Source organism: Podarcis bocagei, assembly GCF_964188305.1.
Source record: "Podarcis bocagei genome assembly, chromosome: 1".
Classification (NCBI taxonomy): domain Eukaryota; kingdom Metazoa; phylum Chordata; class Lepidosauria; order Squamata; family Lacertidae; genus Podarcis; species Podarcis bocagei.
In genome coordinates, this window is record NC_138125.1 from 118,967,948 (window position 1) to 118,992,899 (window position 24,952).

Below are 24,952 nucleotides of genomic sequence, written 5' to 3' on the forward strand. Positions count from 1 at the left end.
CTCTTTTTTGCATACTGTGCTTATTTACAGAAATATACAAAAATTAAGGCAGAGCAGAAACTTTCATGGTACTTCAAGCCATGGAGGAGAGGAGATGAGGCTAGGGTGTTTATTAAATCTGGCCTGTAAGAAATTTCTTCTTTATCCTTCTTAATGATGACTGGTTAGATATAGAAGCCCAAATATTTTATTCTGGGTGAATCTTAATCATGTATTCAACTTTTAACTCTACAGAATAAAATGAATATTGCAGTAAGAATCTGAAGACCCCAAGAGAATGCAAAAGGAAAGATTACAGAAAGGTTTTTGCAGAGTTGTCATAAATTTTATTGTTGTTGAATTCTGATACAACGTTGTTTTTCAAGGACACTTTAGAGTTATGTTAAAACAGCATGCAGGCTAATATTACAACAAAGCCCACTCTTAATTATTTCATTGTAATGTGTGTTTGTAGAATTAGTCACAAGGACATACTCTTGGGCTACAACAGTTTTGGCAGTTTTCAAACAGAAAGTGTGCAGTGCATCCAATTTTCCAAAGTCGTTACTTGCCTCTTTTAAACAATGCACAAATCAAAGATCCGTTTGCCAAATTTCTGCCACCAAAGAACATTCAGGTCATCAATGACCGCCTCAACGTCGGAGATGGAACAGTTGCCAAGCTGTCTTTGTCACGCCCCTCAAAGTAGTGCTGCTCTATTCTTCTGCAAAATGCAATGAGGTTGCTATAGCCTTTCACTTTCTCCGATAGTTCGTCACTGATCAGCTGGGTAGTAAGGATTGTAAACAGGTGCCCAAACACCAAGGCATCTAATTCAGTTGGCCTAGGAGTAAAGGGGAAAACAATATTCTGAAAAGAGACAAATAAACCATTGCATTTCATACTAAGCATCAGTAGAAGCTCCACATACAGACCACAGAGTGTGCTGAACTGTCATTTTAAAGGACAAAATTCTACCAGACACCATCAGGGAGGGGATTCATAACAACAACAACAACAACCCTCAGGGAAGGGTGATTGCTCAGTAGTAGTGTATATACTTTGCATTCAAAGATCCCCACGTCCAGCGCTTGGTGTTTCAAGGTAGGGGTGGAAATTTCTCCTGCCCCAAACCATGGAGAACCACTAGCAATCAGTGCCATCAGTCCTGAGCTCTATGGACCAGTGATCTGACTTGGTAGAAGACATCTTCCTATGTTTTCTACTACCTCTCCTGGTTCCTCTGGCATCCACAAAATAAAAATATGAACCCATTTCTACTCTTTGCTTCAAATTTGGTTGTCAAAGCAATTCCACAGCGTAGGAAATAACGGAAGCAGTGGCAACAGCACATCCACTCCGGGATTACTCCACACACATCACATTTTATCATCAATGTAACTTGGGCTTCCTAGTACTGGAATCATTTTTGCATTTTAAAAGGCGGCTATACCATTCTCGAAAGCAATATTTGAACTTCAAACCTACCAATGTATGGGCAGAGCAATCCTAAGCCCAGCCAGGGAGTAAAGGTAAAGGTAAAGGGACCTCTGACAATTAGGTCCAGTCATGGCTGACTCTGCGGTTGCGGCACTCATCTCGCTTTATTGGCCGAGGAAGCCAGCGTACAGCTTCCGGGTCATGTGGCCAACATGACTAAGCCGCTTCTGGCAAACCAGAGCAGCGCACGGAAACACCGTTTACCTTCCCGCCAGAGTGGTACCTATTTATCTACTTCCACTTTGACGTGCTTTCGAACTGCTAGGTTGGCAGGAGCAGGGACCGAGCGACGGGAGCTCACCCCGTCGCGGGGATTCGAACCGCCGACCCTCTGATCAGCAAGTCCTAGGTTATGTGGTTTAACCCACAGCACCACCCATGTCCCTAAAGCCAGGGAGTAGCAGGGCTCAAATTAAACTATCCGTACATACCGCAGAACTATACAGCAGAGCTTCCTTTTGTGGCTTTCAGGGGCTATCTGCAGTAAACACTGCCAGTGTTGGGCTGATAAACTCTGGCACCCTTTAGATCAGGCTTCCTCAGCCTCAGCCCTTCAGATGTTTTTGGCCTACAACTCCCATGATCCCTAGCTAGCAGGACCAATGGTCGGGGTGATGGGAATTGTAGTCTCAGAATATCTGGAGGGCCGAGGTTGAGGAAGCCTGCTTTAGATGTTGTTGGACTACCAGCTCCCCTCAGCCCCAGTCAGAAGAGCAAACAGAGATGATCAGAGCTGTACATCTGAAGGGTCGCCATATTGGCTGCCACAGAGCTATAGGGTAAGAAAGTATTTTCCCCAGCCTAGGCACAGTCCTAGTTCCAGCAGTGCAAACAACGCCTGGCTTGCCCTTGGATGTGGTTCAGATAAGAGAGGGTGGGGTGGGGGAAAAGATAGGAAGGACGTGGCAGAACAGACTCCACACACCCATTCACTTGGGAAAGGAGGTGCAGGGGTTTTTTTGGAGGGGAGAGGGATTGCCTTCCTTGGCTCAATAAGCACTCCACAACCATCAACGACTAAAAACTCCTTAATATAAATATGAAAGCAACTTACTTCTTATTGAAGAAATACTGCTGCGTTCCAAGCCTTTGAGAAAGGGCTTGGCAACACTGATCTACGTCTTCTAGCACCTAAAATGGCAAAGAGAAAAAGAAAGCAGAATGCATTTTTTATTTTTTTGCCAGGTGGCTACAGGACCATACAAAACTAGCTGCATGTTTAGAACAGATTGTAGATACCGGAGAAATTTGGACTTCAAATAGAAGAGTGTTGCAGGTGGAAGCTGAAGTGAAATGCAAAACAGCTTCAGGTATGCAGAGATTCGTTTTTGTGCCCAATGTGGTTCGGGGAAGGGAATCGCTCTTTATTCTGGTACTAACACTGCATGAAGCAGCTCTTGGGGATTTCTCAGAATACACTGTTTTTGTAAAATAAAATAAAAAACCAAACCAAAGAAACAATAGAACGAACAGGAACGACTAATACAATTGGCACGTTTCTATAGCTGTAGCTAGTCTTTAACCAGAATACGTAGGGTCACATCTCTGTGCATATTGGGACTTTCCAGTTCCCCCTTTGATGCCCTCCCCTCTCCAAACCTCTTCACTCCAGAGGGGAGCGGCAGTTGATCAACTTCTGCCACCAGAAAGAAAAGATCCCAGTTGCACACACTGAAGAGCTTCATGAGCTGGTCTCTCCCCAACCACATTTTTATGCTAGCTCTTTAGATGGCTTTTAATTATTAAAATAGGGGAAACAAGCAAAATTCAGCTGAAACACGCCGTGGGGAGGATACTGAGGACATCCCCATGGGAATCCCCATGGGCAATCCCATTTCCTTTGCAGGATTCATTGGGAGAAGCCATGTGCTTCTTCCCAGCAGTCACGAAATTAAAAGACGCCTGCTCCTTGGGAGAAAGGCGATGGCAAACCTGGACAGCATCACCTTGCTAACAAAGGTCCGTATAGTTAAAGCTATGGTTTTCCCAGTAGTGATGTATGGAAGTGAGAGCTGGACCATAAAGAAGGCTGATCGCCGAAGAATTGATGCTTTTGAATTATGGTGCTTGGAGGAGACTCTTGAGAGCCCCATGGACTGCAAGAAGATCAAACGCATCCATTCTTAAGGAAATCAGCCCTGAGTGCTCACTGGAAGGACAGATCCTGAAGCTGAGGCTCCAATACTTTGGCCACCTCATGAGAAGAGAAGACTCCCTGGAAAAGACTCATAAGATTGAGGGCACAAGGAGAAGGGGATGACAGAGGACGAGATGGTTGGACAGTGTTCTTGAAGCTGCCAGCATGAGTTTGACCAAACTGCGGGAGGCAGTGGAAGACAGGAGTGCCTGGCGTGCTCTGGTACATGGGGTCACGAAGAGTCGGACACGACTAAACGACTAAACAACAACAAATGTGCTTTCAACATATGGTGTGGATGGGACCTCTATTTCCAATGATTGGCCTTTCTTTTCTTTTTTTTCTTTTTGCTAGCACAGAAGAAGCTTCCTTCTTGAGAATAATTAGGACGGTTCTGGAAGAGGAAGCGCCTCTGGATTCAACCCAACCATTTCATATCCATGCAGATGTAAATCAGCTGACTAAGCAGCGCAATCCTACGCATGCTTAATAAATTATTTATTTATACATACATGCATACCCACCCCGTCCATCTGGCTGGGTTTCCCCAGCCACTCTGAGAAACTCCCAACAGAATATAAAAAACAGAATAAAATATCAAACATTAAAAACTTCCCTAAACAGGGCTGCCTTCAGATGTCTTCTAAAAGTCAGATAGTTGTTTATTTCCTTGACATCTGGTGGGAGGGCATTCCACAGGGCAGGTGCCACTCCCGAGAAGGCCCTCTGCCTGGTTCTCTGTAACCTCGCTTCTCGCAGCAAGGGAACCGCCAGAAGGCCCTCAGAGATGGACCTCAGTGTCTGGGCTGAACGATGGGGGTGGAGACGCTCCTTCAGGTCTACTGGGCCGAGGCCATTTAGGGCTTTAAAGGTCAGCACCAACACTTTGAATTGTGCTTGGAAATGTACTGGGAGCCAGTGTAGGTCTCTCAGAGGTTAAGACCCACTGTGCTCAAATGCGGATTATTTCGGAAGAATTCTGTTTAGGGTTGCAGCCTGAAACTCATACGATTTATTGACAAAATTTCTTTAATCATGTGGTAACTGTTCTAAGATTATGGATTACATATGTGTATGTGTGTGCACATGTACTAAGAAACCAACACGTCCTTGAAGCCTTGTTTTTTAATATTTCATTACTATAGGAACCATTCAGGTTTGGCGCATAACCGACTGACCTGATCAAGCGACTTGCTGCCCCAGCCAATAGCTTTCATTTTACGTCGGACCTCCCATTGTTTCTGATAGGCCAGAATACGATTCAAGGGCCAAGGATAAGGAGATCCATATCTTGGATGGGTAATCTTTAAAGTGGAAAAAAATGTCACTTTTACAAAGAAAAAAAGATGCTGTGGCTTTTATTGCCACGGCACTGCTTTCATACACCATTTTATGCAATTATTTATAACTTGCAGCTAAAAAAAAAAGCTTTTAAAATTATATTAAAAACATTTTCACTTTGAAACCAGTGTATCCAGTAATGACATAGAGCTCCCCCCAAAATGTGTATGCAAGCAAAATTAAAGTGAAAAAAATATGCTATCATTAGTGGTATAAACCTCTATGTTTCATTTATGAGTAGGGACTTGCAATTGTGAGCAAAAGTGTTTTCTCATTAAAATTTAATTAAGATAAATGTTGCAGAATCACTCACCTCCTGGACTGTAGCATCATCACACCACTGAAGATACAGCTAGGAAACCAAGGAATACTAAAATTTCATAACATGTAAGGTTACACAGACAGCTTATTCCTTGCAGCTTTGTCTTCCCTCCCTACCAAGCAAGCCATTAATAATCATATTTAGAACACAGAAAGGTGGTTGCCAGTTCTGTCATGGAGCAGGCACAAAATCCCATTTGACAGAGAAAACGGAATTGAGATTGCAATATGTAAATTAGCGGTGTGCTGCTTTTTGAACCTAGCTGGAACCGTAAGCCCACCCTTGTGTTTTATTAAAAAATAAAGTAGGTAGGAACTCGCTTGCAGCATCACAAAGAAAACAGCATTCTATTTCCCCCCACCCTCCAATCCCCAATATCATTCATTTCACAAGACTGACAAATTACTAGTGTTTTGCCATACCTCTGCTGTCAAAAGCATATTATTGACTAATTCCATGTAGGCTTTCATCTCAGCTTTTTGGACTTCATCCAACCCATCACTAAGTGAATGGCCCTTAGGCAAGGAGAGAGAGAGAAAAAAGAGGGGGGTGAGAAAAGGAAGGGCAGGGAAAACGATCCGTTTGGGTCCCTTCCAAAGCCCACTCAAGTTGAGGGCTCTGGCTCACTCCAAAAGCTCCCTGCATTGCAACGTTACACGTTAAAATGCTGCTTTGTAGATCATAAAGGCAATTGAAGTTTCACAGAAAAATGAAACAAATACTGCAAAGTTCCTAATACAGTGGTACCTTGGAAGTCGAACGGAATCTGTTCCGGAAGTTCGTTCGACTTCCAAAACGTTTGGAAACCAAGGCGCGGCTTCCAATTGTCTGCAGGAAGCTCCTGCAGCCAATCAGAAGCCACGTCGGACATTTGGGTTCCAAAGAACGTTTGCAAACCGGAACACTCACTTCCGGGTTTGCAGCGTTCGGGAGCCAAAACGTTTACCTTGCAAGGCGTTCAGGATCCAAGGTACAACTGTATATATACAGCTCTATAATAAACCTTATATATTTACAAAAAGTACTGGGCAATACTCAATTATTGTGTCCTGCTTGTGCAATGGACTTCTGGTTACTCAAAGGGGTCTTCCCACCTCTCTCCACCCACCTTGAAAACCCCATGCACCCCAAAAATCTGATCCAGGGAGTTGGGGAGTTGAGGTTGAAGACAAGAGGGAAGCAAAATGAAATCCTGTCACATCTGCTAGTGCAATGTTGGATTCCTATAGTTTGAAATGCAATATTTTAAAGCTTAAAAGCGCCAGGTACACCCGTATGCAGGATTTCCAACTATCCGCCTGTTTTGCTTCTGCTTTCAAGCCAAGTAGCCTTTCTAAATACCACAGCCTCCTTGTAAATAAACCTAAGTAAATTATGATGATGCAGATGCCTTATAAAAATGCACCGGCATTGATCCACAGGGCTAAAGAAAGAAAGCAGGAATCAACGTGAACATTGATTACGTGGAATTTTAAGATTCAAACAAAGTGAATCTCTGTTCCGCAAGAACTAGTGTGTGGACGCCAAGGAGTAAGTGCAAGTTCCAGGCCTGCCAAAATGGCAGGAACCCACATGCAGCAATCTTCTAGACAAGAGCGCAGGATCAGAAGGGCTACTGGAACTTCAAAGGTCCCCATCTTCAAATAACTGCAGAACTGGAAGGGACCCAGGTTGTCTAATGAATACCTTGCAAAAAAAATTGGGGTGGGGGGGAGAGCTTCAGAATGCAGCTATAGTTGGAAGAATAATTAATAAATATGTGGAAGAGCTAAAACCCCACCTAAACCAATTAATATTTAGGTGGAGACTGTGGAAGGCCTGGTATATGTGCAGACACATACAGGAAGACAGGCATTGTTCAAGGAATTTTCCCATTCGGACAACATTCCAACACATTCCTTTGATAAAAGCAGCAGCGTTCAAGCTTTTTATATATAGAATTGTCAACCTATAGTATCTCAACTAAAAAGACAGACAAGTAACTATTGGAATAAACCATGATGAAATTTGGCCACAGGGACAGAATTAGCCAAAATGCTCCACAAAAAGGACAGGAGACATCAAAGACATCTGCTCGTCTACTAGACACTTAAATGACTCTGTCATTAGTTGAAATAAAAGCACTTCAAAGTAACAGGAAGGAAATCAAACATTTTATTTTATTGTTTCTTGCATCTGGCTCACGGACCCCTGATGCCCGTCCATGGACCCTCTAGGGATCAATGGACCATAGGTAAGAAGCCAGGATACAGATGTTATATAGCATTCGGGACAAGGTGGAACTCTGTAGGACACCACAGGACAACTCCCATGGTGCCAAACAGCAGTCCCCCGTAATGGCTTTCTGGAAATGGAAGTAGAAGAAGAGTCACTGAAACATGGTACCCCCAGCCCCTTCTCTCTCTCTCTCTCTCTCTCTCTCTCTCTCTCTCTCTCTCTCTCTCTCCCCCTCTCTCTCTCCAGTATCGACAGGCTCCAAGAGCTCATGGAGAACAAACAGGGTGACACTCCCCGCATACCTGTCCTAACTAATGTTATTAATCAGGGTTACCCAAGATGGTTTCAGTGCCATGACCAGGTCTGGAGAAAGACTGGGATGAGTCCAAGTGATCAGCTTCCTCTAAGCAGGGCTGAGGAGACTCTTGAGAGTCCCATGGACTGCGAGAAGATCAAACCTATCCATTCTGAAGGAAATCAGCCCTGAGTGCTCACTGGAAGGACAGATCCTGAAGCTGAGGCTCCAATACTTTGGCCACCTCATGAGAAGAGAAGACTCCCTGGAAAAGTCCCTGATGTTGGGAAAGATGGAGGGCACAAGGAGAAGGGGACAACAGAGGACGAGATGGTTGGACAGTGTTCTTGAAGTTACCAGCATGAGTTTGACCAAACTGCGGGAGGCAGTGGAAGACAGGAGTGCCTGGCGTGCTCTGGTCCATGGGGTCACGAAGAGTCAGACACGACTAAATGACTAAACAACAACAAAGCATGCCTGAAGCTGTACCACCTGTGGGCACCTCTTTCTGAGAAGGAAGCGCTCAGAAAAATACAGGTGCACACATGAATGATATATCCATGCCCCTCTGGTTCACAGAAAGGACAAAAACAAAAGCATTTCATGTTACCTATTTTGTATTCATTCTCACACACACGCACATACAATCTCTCCCTGTCTCTCTCGCACAGGCAGTATTTCACACCAAGAAAAGATTCTGTCCTGGATTTGAAGGGCACCAGATTTACTCAGCTGACGAGAAAAGAATAAGGGACGTGACAGAGGAGTAAAATCTTGCCCTCGAGAGTTAAAAAGTTTAAATGAACAGCTACAAAAATATCCTTCTGCAGATGTGAGCCTGCAAAGCTCTCCCTCCTTTCCCCTCCTCTCTCTGCTAAACTGGAACCTTTCCTAAAGCTTGTTAATAAATTATTTTTGTTATGAGCCATTAGAAGAAGCCTTACTATGCAAAATAAATGATGCCATCCCGTCTTCTAGAGCTCTGGTTCTCAGGATAATTTCATCAACACAAACTTAATTAGCCCAACTGCTAAAACAAGAATTTGCTGAGGAAAAATAGGTTTCGTATATGCACCTTACCTTGGCTTTTACAAACTGGACAATGGGGCCAAGTTCAGAAACAACTTGATTTCCTACGTGAATAAAGGGCACTTTCCCTGCGAGTGAAAAAAGAAAAAACAGCACACTTTTAACTCATTGATCTAATTAAATCTGAGAGGTTGCTAGATGAAATCAGCAAGAATTCAACAAATGCCATGTTAAGGGGGGGGGGTGTGCCAAAACTTCTGCGCCTTCATAGCTAGTATGGAAATTATACTTCTGCCATTTGTTCCATATAGTGATTGTTGATCCCATCTTAAATACAAAGCCCCGTGAAATGCAAAAGCCTGGAAGCAATTAAAACATGTGGATCAGTGTTGGATATCTGAATCCCTTTGTGTCCTTTTGCAATGAGATGCTCTCCATCGCAATCGTTCTGTGATCTGCACAGCCCACCCTGACCCTCTGCATACCCAACAAGCAGAATCAAGGAACTCTGGACTGAACACCCTCAGCCACATACCCAAGAAGTAGATTGGCATCTCCCTGCGAAAGATTCCCATGCTTACTTCTGGTTAGGTGCCAAAATCACAGCAGAGAAATGTGGGGGGGGGGTTGCTACAGCGCACCTTAAAAGAGTCTTCAGATATAGCACACAGCTGAACCCGAGAGCTGCCCATCTTCCAATATATCTGCCTCATTTTTGTGCTGTACGCCTGCAGTGACAACTGACTGCCACCCTTCGACTCCGTCAACTAGTTGTCAGTGTATTCTTCAAGGCATTTCAAAACCAATTAGACTCAGTAGAGTAACAATTGATCAAAGACTGCTAGGACACAGGTTTGACACAGGTTTGCCATCTCTCCATGGCATTCAATGCCAACCTTGATCTGCTACGTATCTTGATATTCCACCCATTTTGTCTCTAATCTTCTGCTCATATGTTAACTCCTGTTACTTGCAGGTTAAATTGAATATTCTAGCCTTGAATATTGTTGTGTGTCAGTTTTGTCGAGGTATCACCACTTAATCAGGTGAACTACACCCATTACGTGTATTATATACTTTTTAATTTTGTTTATTGCATTTATAGACCACCTTTATCTTCCAAGGATCTCAAGGTGTGTACATGCTTCTCCTCCTCCACATTTCAGCCTCACAACAGCCCTGTGAGGTAGGCTGGCGAAAAGATGGTGACTGGCCCAAGGGCTGAGCTTCAGGCCTTAGGGAGGATTCAAACCCTGGTCTGACTATGAGAGCTGTAAAACAGAAATGGCTCTCCTGTACCAACAAGGGCTTGGGCTTTAGTTTCATGTACAACCTTTGGTGCTGCTCAGCTGCAGAAAACTGAGCACCGAAAGGAACTTCATAGATATCTGAGGTTGAGATAGTATGTAATCCTGACACTCCTGCAGTTATCAGTCTATTTGGTGAAGGACTTTGTTCCTTGTTCTATTTTTTTATTGCTGCCGAGAAAGAAGATTTAATGTTTTAAAGGCATAATTGTCACACTTGCACATCATACTAAACCAAGGGTAGTCGTGCCCTCCAAACAATGCTAGACCACAACTCCCATCATCCCTAACCACTGGCCTTGTTGGCTGGGGCTCATGGGAATTGGAGTCCAGTGCTATTCATGTTCCCCACTCCTCGTTTGGTGCAACATGAATGAACACAGGCAATTCTTGGACTTGTCTGCTCCCCCTGCTCCTCCCAGGCGGAGGAGTTAGTAAGCTTTTGGTTTCTGGTTTTGCTTAGCCACAGTTTGGCTTTCAGTCCCAGCAGAAACACTGTAGCCAACGTTAAACTATGGCTTGTTTGAAACAAACCAACTTGAAAATATGGTTTTGCATGACATGCAAACACAGCCCCTGAATAGTTAATACTGTCTAGCTGTCTATAGAGCTTTACTCAGGTTCAAAGTAGCAGTCACAAGAATCGCTGCATCTGCACTATGGCATGCATTGCAAAAAGAATGCAGGGTCTTTTTGAGCTTACAGATCTCTCAATGGTTTTATCGATCCAGACTTTACTTCCACAAAGCTACTATATAAAGAATGGTCTTTTGGTGTTTCTGCGGCAGGAGTCAGCGTTTCAGTGCTCTCAGAAGGCTCTTAACAGATGGACAGAACGAAAGCAGAGCCAACCATGAAACCCTCAGGAACAGAATCCCATAAAAGGGAAGAGGCCTTCACAGCCAAAAGGTGATAATTCAAGTAATTTTTATTCAGTGTAGACCCACTGAAAGGAATGAACATTACTGAGTTAAGTCTGTTTAGCAACAGAGACTCCCCTCTTGGTTTCAGGTCCTAAGGAAAGGAAACCCCCAGGTGATAAATTTAGGGGGTTGAGCACACTGTTTCATCGAGTCCACTCTTACAATACTTCTAATCAACTCAACTGATAAAGACCCAACTCAGACGTTGCTGTTGGCAAAGCTGGTTTACTACAATCGATGCGCACAAGTGTGCAACTATGTTTGCCTCGGGCTGGGCACTTCCATGCTGCTAGCTCTGTAATAAAACTCCAGCAATATGGGAAACTCCTCTCTGATAATAAACAATATCACACATGGGTCCTCCATCCATAAATAAATTTTTATCCTTATATCGCCCTCTACAAGAGATGCAGTCTGCGTCTGGAATCAGGGTCAATTTCCAATCAGTTGTCAAAGCTCTGGTTGTCTATGAAGGATGAAGCAAATGATATTCAGACAAGTCAGAAAAGCTGGTAGGAAAAGTGAAGTCCTTTGCAGTAATCTGGAGCCGTGAATGTAATAAAACTGCACCAAACCACCACAAAAGGGTCCATGCATGTCAATTCTCAAGGCAGCCTCAGAGGCTGGCCTGTTTTTCATCAAATTCTAGCGGCCATAACTTCTTGTACTGGTTTGTCAGAGAGGCCCCTTCTAATATCTAGCTCTCCATGGGGTCCTTTTGAAGTTAAAAATCAGACTCTCACAACCCCATTCACTATGATTTGAATCATTCAGTACTTAAACACATGGAACTGTCTGCCTTGGCCCTATGCCTACTGTTATAATGCAAGCAAATAAAAAGGTAGAAACACATTATTTTCATTCCTTTCTAGCAGAACAAGATGCAAGCTCACATGCATTCATGGTCTGCGTGATGAGATACTGTTGCCATAGTTTCCAACCACAGGTGTGATGTAAATGAGTGTTGCACTTACCAGATGGGGACATATATTCAGCATTTGCCCTACAAACCACCTGGACTGGCAGGTTGCACATTTGCAAAAAGGCCTGGAAATAAAAGCAGAGCAAATGAAAAGATTGCACTGGTTATCTGAAGGCAATATTTTTTTAAAATTAAAATTGTCAGGGGTTTTAACCTACAATATAGGTTTTTCTAAACGCTGGTTGCCAAAGCAGGTAAATATGGGACTTGTCAGTATAAGGTTCCAACATTTTGCACACCAAAATCCCCATTTTTACTACTCTAGTTGCTGTTACAGCAAATACGTTAGTATCAAAGATGGTCTGTATTCTTTATTCAATTACTTTTGCATAACCAAGACAGCCTGCTGTTTTAATGGCCTTTGAGTAAGTTTAACTGGTTTAAATTGTAACGCTTCAAAATTAATGCATTTTTTTATTGCTAATACCTTAGTGATTTGGATGAATTTGTCAATAAATTTGGTAGCTCAATGCAGATATCGGTGACTGTTCCCATTTTCGACAGGAGTACTTTTCATATGTTTAAGAAATTTTGTAATTATTACGCTTCTGCTAGCTTGCAAGTAGGGATTTCGATATAATGAAATATATTTTACATACTTGTTTACATACTTGAGCTCTTTTTTAACACTTGTATATACTGTTTTGGTCATCTGCTTTGAGCATAATCCGGAGGAGCAGCATGCAAATAAATTGTTGGCGACAATTATATTCCCTTTCTCTATACCATACTGAAAATGAGAATATTTTTACATGAAGTGTGTTTTCGCTTACTGTCTTTCATTTATTGTTTCATACTTTGTTTTATTTCCTGGTTCAGAAGTAATGATTCCTGCAGCTTTAAAATGAATGAATGAGAACACAACCAGTGCAAACACTGCTACTTTTACCTATCCTTCCAGGCTTAAATCTATTTGCAAACAATTGTGATTTTATTTTCCATCCAACTCTACCCACAAACTAAATGGCAGCCCACTATGCATTTAAACGTATGAAGCACGGAGAAATGTGCACTTTCCCCACCACCAACACCAGTGGTCAAGCATGAAGAATGCTCAGCCTATAGAACAGGAAGGTGACATGCACCTGTGTCCCCTAACATTACTCAGCTGAGCTGCCTAAAGGCTAGATCCTGGCTCCACAAATGGATTAGAATCATTAAGATCTGAAACTGTGGATTAGGGAACCCTGGACTGTGAGACATCTTTTTGGCCTCTTCTAGCCACATCTGAAGCAAAGTCCTGTCTAGGTTACGCCATGTGGATCAAATCCCAGAGAGGGCTCTTTTGCCACAATAGAAAATTAAAGGTAAAGGGACCCCTGACCATTAGGTCCAGTCGTGGCCGACTCTGGGGTTGCGGCGCTCATCTCGCTTTATTGGCCGAGGGAGCCGGCGTACAGCTTCTGGGTCATGTGGCCAGCATGACTAAGCCACTTCTGGCGAACCAGAGCAGCGCACGGAAACACCGTTTACCTTCCCGCCGGAGCGGTACCTATTTATCTACTTGCACTTTGACGTGCTTTCGAACTGCTAGGTTGGCAGGAGCAGGGACTGAGCAATGGGAGCTCACCCCATCACAGGGATTCGAACCGCCGACCTTCTGATCGGCAAGTTCTAGGCTCTGTGGTTTAACCCACAGCGCCACCTGCCTTAGGGAGACACAAATGGAGAGAAAGGTGGCAGTGAAGCACTTTGGCTAAACCACCCTTTGTGCCCTGGTCCACAGATTCATGCACAGTAGCAAAGCATAAGGATCTCCACAAACATTCAAACATGCGTTGGGCAATAACAGGAGAGAATGTGCCCCTAAAGCAGTGATGGTCAAACTCGGCCCTCCAGCTGTTTTTGGACTACAACTCCCATCATCCCTAGCTAACAGGACCAGTGGACAGGGATGATGGGAATTGTAGTCCCAAAACATCTGGAGGGCAGAGTTTGGCCATCACTGCCCTAAAGGAACAAGGGTACATGGGACGCCCATGTACCAAACTGTTTGGGGTTTTTTTAAGCTGCACATTATTGATCTTACAAATATATTGAAACAGATTCAAGTTAAATCACAATGAGTAATATTTTAAACGCGGCTCCAGAATATGCCAGCGTGACAGGGGAGAAAAAAAGGGGATTTGCTTTTTCCTCTTGTTCTCCTCCATGAAAAGCACAACAAAGGGGGAGCTGGGTAATGACAACTGAGGGATTATTCTCCAATTTATCTGGGGTGGAAAAGCGTGTCTGAATTTTTTTTTAAAAAAAACAACCCCTGGACAAATGTACGAAATATTCCAGCTTTCCTATCAAGCAGTAGCAGACCCTGTAAAGTGAAAAGTCTGTCTGCAATTATAAATGAAAACTGTTCAGTATCGTACTTGGAGTGACAGATTATATTCCTAATCCAGTTATGGTAATAGCCACATTTGTAGTTTAACATAAATTAAGAGTTTAATTGTATTTGTGACTACTTTAAACAAAGTAACAAATTCCTTTGTACCTGTAAATGTAATTTATTGCAAAGCCAGGTTCATTTTCCAAAACAATCTATTTTACACTGCACTGGAATGCTGCTATAATGGTATAATGTAATTCCTGCTGCAGAATGTGAGAAGGGTAGACTCACTGGTAACACAGAGGAGGGTTTGAAGATAAATGAAGATGCTATTCATTCAGGGGTAATTTCATCTTAGAACCATATGAAAGATGTTTCGCTCAGACACAGTGGATGCCTGGCTAGGGATTTCAGTCTATTTTCAGCTACAATGTAATGTTGTTAAATCGATTATGTTGATACTGTATTTCTAATCATGAAGAATTCCAGCTATTATTCTGGTTAAAGAATAGGTTGTCAGGCTTTCATTATACTGCTCAGACCCTCTCTCCTTCTCTCTCTCTCTCTCTCCATAGTGAAGAGCAACAAGCACAGTTTCAGGTCACAAAGTTGAAATTATACATTCACATTACAAGTCACAAATCAGTAAAATCAAGACCAGGTTGCCTGCAGAGTTGTCTTTTTTCCTGCATAGTAATATATAAAACAGTCTTCTTTTTCATTGTTAACAAAAAGCAAGCTGCTGACCTTCAAATGCGTCCTGAGACTTCCTCTTACACGGCAACATTTTCCTCAATCATGTTTATGTTTCAGGGGAACAGGGGCATCCATTCCTACTCCCTCAACTCTGGGAAACAATGCAGTTTGGAGCACTGCATAGAATACGGTTGTGCCAATATCATGGTCTCCTATTGGCTAGTGCCCATGCCATCCTGTTGCAATGACTTAGTAATGTTATGGCCCATATTTGAGAGGACTGGGGTGGCAGGTGACTTACACAGCTGATTAGAAGGGCCTCTCAGCTGGCTAGTGGCAGGGTGACAGACAGTGGAACCTCATGTTACGCACCATCCTCCTTGCAAACGCTGCAGCTTACAAGCTTTGCTGACCCGGAAGTAGATGCCCCTTGTTGCGAACATTGCCCCGGGATGCAAGCGGAAGTCGCGCGCTGGCAGCACAGAAGCAGGAGGCACCATTAGCAAAAGCGTGCCTCATGTTACGAGCGGTTTCGGCTTAAGAACGGACCTCCGGTACAAATTAAGTTCATAACCGGAGGTACCACTGTACTCGGAAACATCTCTATTTGCTGCACGGCCAGTTGCAAATTATCTCAGGTAGAAGGGGCTACAAGGGACTTCTGTCCAGGCCTGTGGGATGTGACTGCCTGTGCTAGGTGAGACTCACTATAAGGAAGCCCCTGACAAGAGATCGCTCCCTTCAAATCCACACACGCTGCCCAGGCTTGCACCCCAGGGAAGTCACTTCGGTGCTGCTAACACAGCAGTTTGACTTCACCCCCGGGGGCGCACTCGATTGTCCCTCAATGGAGGTTTGGCAGATAGATGCCAACAATGTTATTACAGAGTGTTCCTAGTTCATGGGGCAAAAAAAGACAAAAGGTTGTATCCAATTAAATTCTACTCAGAAACAGGTCCAATAATTTTAATCGTGTAAGTTAGCCACGTCCATTAATTTCAGTGCTTCTACTCTGAGTATGACTAACATTGGATACAACCCACAGAAAGCGAAGTGACAAGAGCCTGACCTTCTCCAGTGTTTAAAAGCCCCTGCACTTTGGCAAGAAAAAGAGAGGCTGGGAATTATTTTTCAAGATGCTCCTCTACCCTTGATTTCAAGCAGGAAGAACATATGGAAAAAGAACAGCTGAAACAATACTAATAGTGCAATGTCTACTCAGAAGCCAGCCCAGCTGATTAGGATTGCAGCCTAAAACATTCACACTATCAAGCATATCCCATTTTTTAAACAGCAAGAAATCAGAATGAGGGGAAAAACCACCTAAAGTAGACTCATGCAGCCTTCCTTAACTGTTAGCTATTCACATAGTAAGGTAGAAGTGGATCATATTGAATTGGTACTAAATATATTCACCCTCACATACAAAGAAACAGCTTCTAAATGGAAGCTATTCAAAATTCAACACATTTAATTGGTGTGACCCCCCTTTTTTGCAATTTCTCATATTCAATAGTGATAAAACTGAACTTTGGTAGTAAATGAATGGTATCTGGGGCCTATATCAAACCACTATTGTGAATTCTACTGAAGCTGACTTTCAACTTAAATCTTCTGGCGGGTAGGAATAAAAAAACAGAGCAGACTGGTTAACTTTGGGTAACTTTGGACTCAGTATGAAATAGCTGTGGCTTTTGCTACTGAGCTAGCTCAAAGTTTGGACCACAAGGACTAATATGCCTGCAATAGAGTTATGGGTAGAATATGAGCTTTTGCAATCCTGGATCATTTAAACTCCAGTATTTGGATGTAAGGTAAAGGTAAAAGGTAGAGGACTCCTGGACGGTTAAGTCCTGTCAAAGGTGACTATGGCGTTGTGGCACTCATCTCACTTTCAGGCCAAGGAAGCTGGCATTTGTCCACAGACAGCTTTCTGGGTCATGTGACCAGCATGACTAAACCGCTTCTGTCGCAACGGAACACAGTGATGGAAACCAGAGTGCACGGAAATGCCATTTACTTTCCTGCCACAGTGGTACCTATTTATCTACTTGCACTTGCATGCTTTCGAACTGCTAGGTTGGCAGGAGCAGGGACCAAACAACAGGAGATCACCCCGTCGCGGAGATTCGAACCACCAACCTTCTGATTGGCAAGCCCAAGAAGCTCAATGGTTTAGACCACAGCGTCACCTGAGTCCCAGTATTTGAACGTACAGCATTTCCGCCCCCGCCCCTGCCGCCATTCATTCTAAAGTGCAACAGAACTTATTTACCTTTGTAGTGAAACTCACAATTAACAGACACACGCACTCAGAGAAAGAGACAAGGGTTAAAACACCACAGATTAATCAACATTTCAGATGCTCAGGTGTACAGTGGTACCTCGGGTTAAGTACTTAATTCGTTCCAGAGGTCTGGTCTTAACCTGAAACTGTTCTTAACCTGAAGCACCACTTTAGCTAATGGGGCCTCCTGCTGCTGCCGCGCCGCCGGAGCACAATTTCTGTTCTCCTCCTGAAGCAAAGTTCTTAACCCGAGGTACTATTTCTGGGTTAGCGGGGTCTGTAACCTGAAGCGTATGTAACCTGAAGCGTATGTAACCCGAGGTACCACTGTATAGGTGCCTTGCAGATGTATGACAAAACATGTCCAGTGGTGGGGAGACAAAGCCTGCCACTCTCTTCCTAAATACTTTCAGAAACTCCCTCCTTCCAAATGTCCGAAAGGGGCTCTTGTTGTAAATGATGACCTTCCCAACCAGTGGCCTCCAGATGTTATTGGACCGCAGCTCCCAGAATCCCTGACAACTGATCCTCCTTGCTGGCGATCCATGGATACCCAGGAGACATCAGGAGCCATTCCGGTGTCCAAGCATCTTAACTTGATCACAAGTGGCTGATAGCCAAGTGCGAAATGCGCCTTGGCACCTGGCAATTTTTGTATGGCCTGGCCATATATAGAGCAGCTCCACAAGAAACACATTCCACATTATGGGTGGTACGCAGGTGGCGCTGTGGGTTAAACCACAGAGCCTAGGACTTGCCGATCAGAAGGTTGGCGGTTCAAATCCCTGCGATGGGGTGAGCTCCCATTGCTCAGTCCCTGCTCCTGCCAACCTAGCAGTTCGAAAGCACGTCAAAGTGCAAGTAGATAAATAGGGACCGCTCCAGCGGGAAGGTAAGCGGCGTTTCCGTGTGCTGCTCTGGTTCGCCAGAAGCGGCTTAGTCATGCTGGCCACATGACCCGGAAGCTGTACGCCGGCTCCCTCAGCCAATAAAGCGAGATGAGCGCCGCAACCCCAGAGTTGGCCACAACTGAACCTTTACCTTTACCTTTTTACCGCAACTAAGTTTCACATCAATCTAACCAAGATGTAAGAAGAATGTTTTGTTCTGTGAACCGCCCTGATATATAGGGTGGTATATAAATTCAGTAAACAATAATTACCATTGTCTCCACCACAACATGCAAGTCTGAACATCAGAAAGAGATAACCAGACTGATATTTTCATTAGTCATTGCTTAAAAATAGCTAGTAAACTAACTTTAACAGATTGGAGCAATATTATTATTTAGAAAAAAATAAGTATGTTTTTTAAAAAAAGGAATCAGCTGTGTATTCTTAATACAGATTCTTAAAACAGATACCATCCCCTTACATCAAAGAAAATTGTTCCATAAAGTTTAAAATCAGATATCTGTTGAAATCATATTTATAGTCATGGCTACTATCAGCTGTCAGACCAAAGAATATTGAAGATAAAGAAGTTCTTTTAATATATTATGGTTAATTTATCATCTAAGTGACATGTGTAGAACAACAAAATGGAAATAATCAAACAATATACTCCTTCGGGAGGGGGGACCTTGTTTTAAAAAGATTATTATGCTGATGAAGGTAATTATTAACACTTGCTCTATATACACATGTGTATTCCAAAAACTATAATATAGGGTTTAAAACTTTTAATGGTGTAATCTACTTCTTTATCCAAGGATTAGCTAAAATGATTATATATTACACTAATATTTGCTTATCAAAATAACAGCACTTTCCACATTAGTGGAAATCAATATTATTAACGACAATTGCACCCCATAATTGGGGGTGCTTGTGATCAGTGTCACCCATCAAAATTAGTATTATTTATGTATTTTATTCACTTCCCCCATCTAACACCCCTTTTTGAATTAAAAGTTGAAAAACACTTTTTAAAAAGATTGCAGCATAGTTTTACTAACATGTAAATTTCTTGCTTTTTTCAAACATTTCTCTGAATGTGACTTTTTACATTTTGGGCTTTATTGTTATGTATTACTTTTAATAAACCTTTACATCTTTGTATGCTTTCTGATAAGCACAATCCTGCACATGTTTACTCAGAAGTAACTCCCGTTCAGACACAGTAGGTCATATTCCCAAGTACATGTGCCTAGGATTCCTGCCTCTGTGGGACTTACTTCTGAGTAGTCATGTATAGGATTGTGCTGTAAATCTCACTTAGTTCTTATTTAATTGTCCTAGATCAATGTCCAGTGAGTGGACCTATTAAAATCAATAAATAGACTTTCAAGTCCATTGACTTCATGAAGTCTACTCTTGAGTATGACTAAGGCTGGCTATCACCCTCGGTTTTTGGTCTTTTTTACATTTCACGTAGTTTGCTTACGTTTTAAGAGTGTCATTTTGATACAGAACATTGAAAGATTTCAAAACGATTATGAACTTTGTTTTTTCAACACTGCAAACAGTTACGTCACTGTTCCCTCCCCCCCATTTATAAATGAGAAAAGAGAAAACGAAACACCTTTTTAACAGCGCTGTTCAGCTCCGAAGACATTACTATTATTATTATTTATTGAATTTATATACCACCCTATACACAGAGGTTTCAGGGTGGTTCACATCTGTTTGTTTCAAATTCCAAGTACAGTGCTACCTCGGAAGTCAAATGGAATCCGTTCCGGAAGTCCGTTCAACTTCCAAAATGTTCGGAAGCCAAGGCGAGGCTTCCGATTGGCTGCAGCCAATTGATTGAAGCTCCTGCAGCCAATCGGAAGCCATGAAAGCTGCAAAAGCCGCATTGGACATTCGAGTTCCAAAGAACATTCGCAAACACTCATTTCCGCGTTTGCGGTGTTCAGGAGCCAAAACGTTCAAGTCGCAAGACGTTCGGCAACCAAGGTACGACTGTAGTACAATTCCGAGTAGTATTAAGTTTGTATCTGCCCTCTATGGTACACAAAATATCCTTTTTCACTTCGCCTTCGGCTCAGTTTGCATGCAATGCTAACCCAAACCACTTCTTCAGCAAACGCTTATGGAAAAACTGGGCATCCAACCCAATTTTAATTGTGAATAAGGCACCAGAGGCTGCTAGTTCTTGCATATAAACTTTTACAGAGTACAAGGGTTTAATTTTGTATACAAATACTCCTCTGACTGCAAAAGCATGAACTTGGGGGGGGGGTCAGCTATAAAATATAACAGAGGATAAATATCCAAATGACATCAGTGGGAAGCCTACAGGTATGGAAGGGGGGGTGTACAGTGGTACCTCGGGTTACATACGCTTCAGGTTACATACGCTTCAGGTTACATACACTTCAGGTTACAGACTCCGCTAACCCAGAAATAATACCTCGGGTTAAGAACTTTGCTTCAGGATGAGAACAGAAATCATGCTCTGGCGGCGTGGCAGCAGCGGGAGGCCCCATTAGCTAAAGTGGTGCTTCAGGTTAAGAACAGTTTCAGGTTAAGAACGGACCTCCGGAACGAATTCAGTATTTAACCCGAGGTACCACTGTATATGGATACAGTGGTACCTCGCAAGACGAATGCCTCGCAAGACGAAAAACGCGCAAGATGAAAGAGTTTTCCGTTTTTTGAGTCGTTCTGCAAGACGAATTTCCCTATGGGGAAACTCGTCTTGCGAGTTCTTGCGAGTTTGTTTCCTTTTTCTTAAAGCCGCTAAGCCGTTAATAGCCGCTAAGCTGTTAATAGCCGCTAAGCCGCTAATAGCCGCTAAGCCGCTAATAGCCGTGCTTCGCAAGACGAAAAAACCGCAAGACGAAGAGACTCGCAGAACGGATTAATTTCGTCTTGCGAGGCACCACTGTAGATTATTGTCTATTTATCTCCTTGCACACACATCCCAAAGCAATGGACAGAGGGCAATAAAAACAGCTAAAAATAGTTTAAAACTATACGCAAAATAGCAGAAGATTTTTAAAAAACACACACCAATAGTAAACAGGCACTCATAGCAGAGACCTATTCATCCAGCTAGGAAGGCTGGGGTTAGTGGGTGCCTGTTGTATTTTGGCAGAAATGTTCCACAAAACAAGGTTGGGCGAAAGATTCCTGCATTGCAGACGGTTGGACTAGATCAGGGGTAGGCAACCTAAGGCCCGTGGGCCGGATGCAGCCCAATCGCCTTCTCAATCCGGCCCGTGAACGGTGCGGGAATCAGCGTGTTTTTACATGAGCAGAATGTGTGCTTCTATTTAAAATGCATCTCTGGGTTATTTGTGGGGCATAGGAATTCGTTCATTTCCCCCCCAAAAATATAGTCCGGCCACCCACATGGTCTGAGGGATGGTGGACTGGCCCACGGCTGAAAAAGGTTGCTGACCCTGCACTAGATGATCCTTGGGGTCCCTTTCCAACGCTACAATTCTATGAGTCTATGAGGAGCAGCTACACTTAAGGCCCTGCTTTGAGTCAGTGCAGATTGCAAGACATCTAATGCTGTACTCGTACGGTTCTGGATAAAATACATGAGCTCATCCTGTGTTAGGAACAATATTGCTGCTTGCTACCTTGTGTCCTGCTGCTCCTCTCTCAAAAAGTACGTCTTGTCATGGATCATTGGCCCAAATGTCACTGACAACGCCTAAGGTGGGGACAGCGGTCCCGTTTGGATGCCGTGACGAGCCCTAAACCATGGCTTGCCGTGACAGAATGGCATCTGAGTTCATGCTACCCAATCATCCATCAGCGTGTTCCTCCCCTAATGCAAGAGGAAGCAGCAAACCATGAGCCAGGACTTAATACGATGCACAGTGATTGTGACATTTCTTTTCAAAGAAACCGCAATCTGAATCCAAGGTTTGTTCTTGGCTTCCGGGTCATAGCACACTTGGAGAGAAACAAACCACAAGGGCTGGTTCAGACCTCATGGAACGCCAAGGCTTGTGGTTTGTTATTTCTACTCAATCACGGTGGGAACAATTCGGAAGCATGTATTGGTATACTACTCTGTCACAGTAAGCCCTGGTTTGTGGCTTACCACGTTGTCTAGACGCAGCTGAAGTGCGATAAAATATTTTGCTTCACATTTTTGCTACGCCTCCAGAGAGAAAAGAGCATTGCCTGTGTACATCCAACGGGAACACAATACAGTGCTACCTCAGGTTAAGTACTTCTGGAGGTCCGTTCTTAACCTGAAACCGTTCTTAACCTGAAGCACCACTTTAGCTAATGGAGCCTCCTGCTGCTGCGGCGCCGCCGGAGCACAATTTCTGTTCTCATCCTGAAGCAAAGTTCTTAACCTGAAGCACTATTTCTGGGTTAGCGGAGTCTGTAACCTGAAGCATATGTAACCTGAAGCATATGTAACCTGAGGTAACCACTGTACAACACAACGGTGCAAAAGTCCTTTTCATTTCAGTAGGGCATGCATTAATGAAATGTTCAGTGGATGGGGCCAGTTGTTCTCGGATACATTCACACGTGCCAAGTAGGAAAGTAGAACGAGGCTTTTACCTGAACAGCAAGACAAGCAGCATTATCAGAAAGCAAAACTTGTTCGTCTGCAAAATAAATAAATAAAGTGCGGGACAATTATTGGAAATAATGACTCCTTCCCCAATGGATAATTGCAGATCATTTGGGGGTGCAAAAATAAATGGTGTACAAACATAAGGAGACAAACTGATTTAACACGAATCACATGCCCCATTACATTAATGTAGCTTTAGGAAGCCTGTGGTCTCAGAAATATTTCCTTTAGCTCTGCCTGCAATTTATCGTATGGTCCCAACAGTTAAATCCCTAACCGATATGCATGTGTGTCTGAGTGTGTGTGTGTGTGTGTGTGTGTGTGTGTGTGTGTGTGTGAGAGAGAGAGAGAGAGAGAGAGAGAGAGAGAGAGAGAGAGAGTTTTCTTGTGTGTGCGTATGCCTTGGGCTTTTTCTTTTTAAAAAATAAAATAAATGGGCAATTATTCATTTCCTAATAGAAATAAAAACAAACAACTTCATAATTCCTCTTGCTAAAAAGTAAAAGCATACAGAAATCTATATATATATATTAAAAAACCAGCTTGCAGTTAATATTGCGCACTGTGTCTAGGTCTGTCACACAAAAGAAAGATGACAAGTACACAGCAATAAAAATCCCATGCTTAGAAGACTAGGGCTGCTACCTATTAGTCTTCATTACTTTGCAGTCTTCTGACAACTGTAGCAGGCTGCTGAGCCCCAAATGGGGGCCATAATGTGATCTGATGATATATGAAGAGCTGCTAAAGGGAGCCTGAACCATCCTAGCCTATACATTTTAACAGTTCCTTTTTACCGGGAGCCCACTTTACCACAAGACTTCAAAAATCTGCTGCCTCAGCTATTGGCGCAGTAAATCTGCCAACTGGGCCTGCAAACCACATCATTTTACACTGCCTACAGCAGCCAATATAATGAGTCAATAATAAACCAAGGACCTTATAAGGCCATGAATAGCTGGCTTATATTGGCAGGTACAAGTTTAGCAAAAACCTATGGCCGGACGACCACCACAAAGGATGCTCGTTTTGACAAGGCTCTTTCTCCCCACTTACCCCCCCCCTCTCACCCGCCAGGCTCCAGTTAATTACATCGCTGCATATTTAATGAAGCGCCCCCCCCCCGTTAAGTGCAAAAAATAAATAAAGTACTCACCTTTCAGCGGCTGATACAATGCTGCGTTCTGAGGCCAAGGTTCTGCAGCTGCAGAAGGAGAAAGAAAACAATTGGATTCATTCAGAATTTAAAGAAGCCAAAATGAGCATTAGTCATTAGGGGTTTTTATTATTAAAAACAAAAACAAAAAACACCAGAACCCTCTCTGTTTAGATCAGGCTTCCTCAACCTTGGCCCTCCAGACGTTTCTGAGACTACAATTCCCATCATCCCTGACCACTGGTCCTGCTAGCTAGGGATGATGGGAGTTGTAGTCCAAAAACAGCAGGAGACCCAAGTCTGGGAAACCCTGTCCTAGACAGGTGAGGAGTCAAAATCTGCACCTTAACAAACATTTTCCAATATAACCACCATAACATGCCCATTATACGATACACATCAAATCGCACATCTGCCAAACCATTAGAGTACGTTACTGCTATAATAGATTTATATACCACTTTGGGGCCCAAGCAGTGAACAGAAGAAGAAAGATACAATGGGTGGTATCCAGCTAAAATGATCTGTTAGTACAAGGGTTTCCATCTGCACCACAGAACTTCTCCTCCCTATCCTCAACCACTTTTGGGGATTCCCCCAATCACCCAGAGCAGATTTGGAAAGGTGTGGGGCAGGGAAGAGGAGAGGGAAAGTTGCCTTTCGCAAGCAGAAATCCTTGCACTTGTTTAGCTGGATACTGACTATTACAAGTATGTTAAACACAATAAATCAATCAAAACAATATAAAATAGCAAAACCACAAAATACCTACCAATCACGACAACATGTGGTCATGAGCTTCTCTAGAGGTAAGCCCATCTACATCCAATTGCCCTAACCCCTTTATTCTCCTTTCTACAAACAGCTTCAGAAGAGGGATTGACTTCCAATATGCCAGCAGGACAAAATGGTTAAGATTCCACCCTTCTCTGACCCTGTCAGTTACCAGCTCCCCACCC

General features: G+C 43.2%; 1 protein-coding gene across 1 annotated transcript in view; it reads right to left on the reverse strand.

Annotated features, from left to right (window-relative positions):
* Positions 1–303: 303 nt before the first annotated feature.
* MTX2 (metaxin 2) overlaps positions 304–24,952 on the reverse strand; it is a 39,926-nt gene continuing 15,277 nt past the window's right edge. The window contains exons 2-10 of the mRNA XM_081183506.1: positions 23,994–24,041; positions 22,822–22,868; positions 12,025–12,097; positions 8,872–8,948; positions 5,702–5,794; positions 5,271–5,309; positions 4,795–4,920; positions 2,534–2,610; positions 304–823 (exon numbers count right to left, since the gene is read on the reverse strand). Coding sequence (XP_081039632.1) covers positions 613–823; positions 2,534–2,610; positions 4,795–4,920; positions 5,271–5,309; positions 5,702–5,794; positions 8,872–8,948; positions 12,025–12,097; positions 22,822–22,868; positions 23,994–24,041 — 791 coding nt within the window. The 3' untranslated portion in view covers positions 304–612. The remainder of the gene's footprint in view (positions 824–2,533; positions 2,611–4,794; positions 4,921–5,270; positions 5,310–5,701; positions 5,795–8,871; positions 8,949–12,024; positions 12,098–22,821; positions 22,869–23,993; positions 24,042–24,952) is intronic.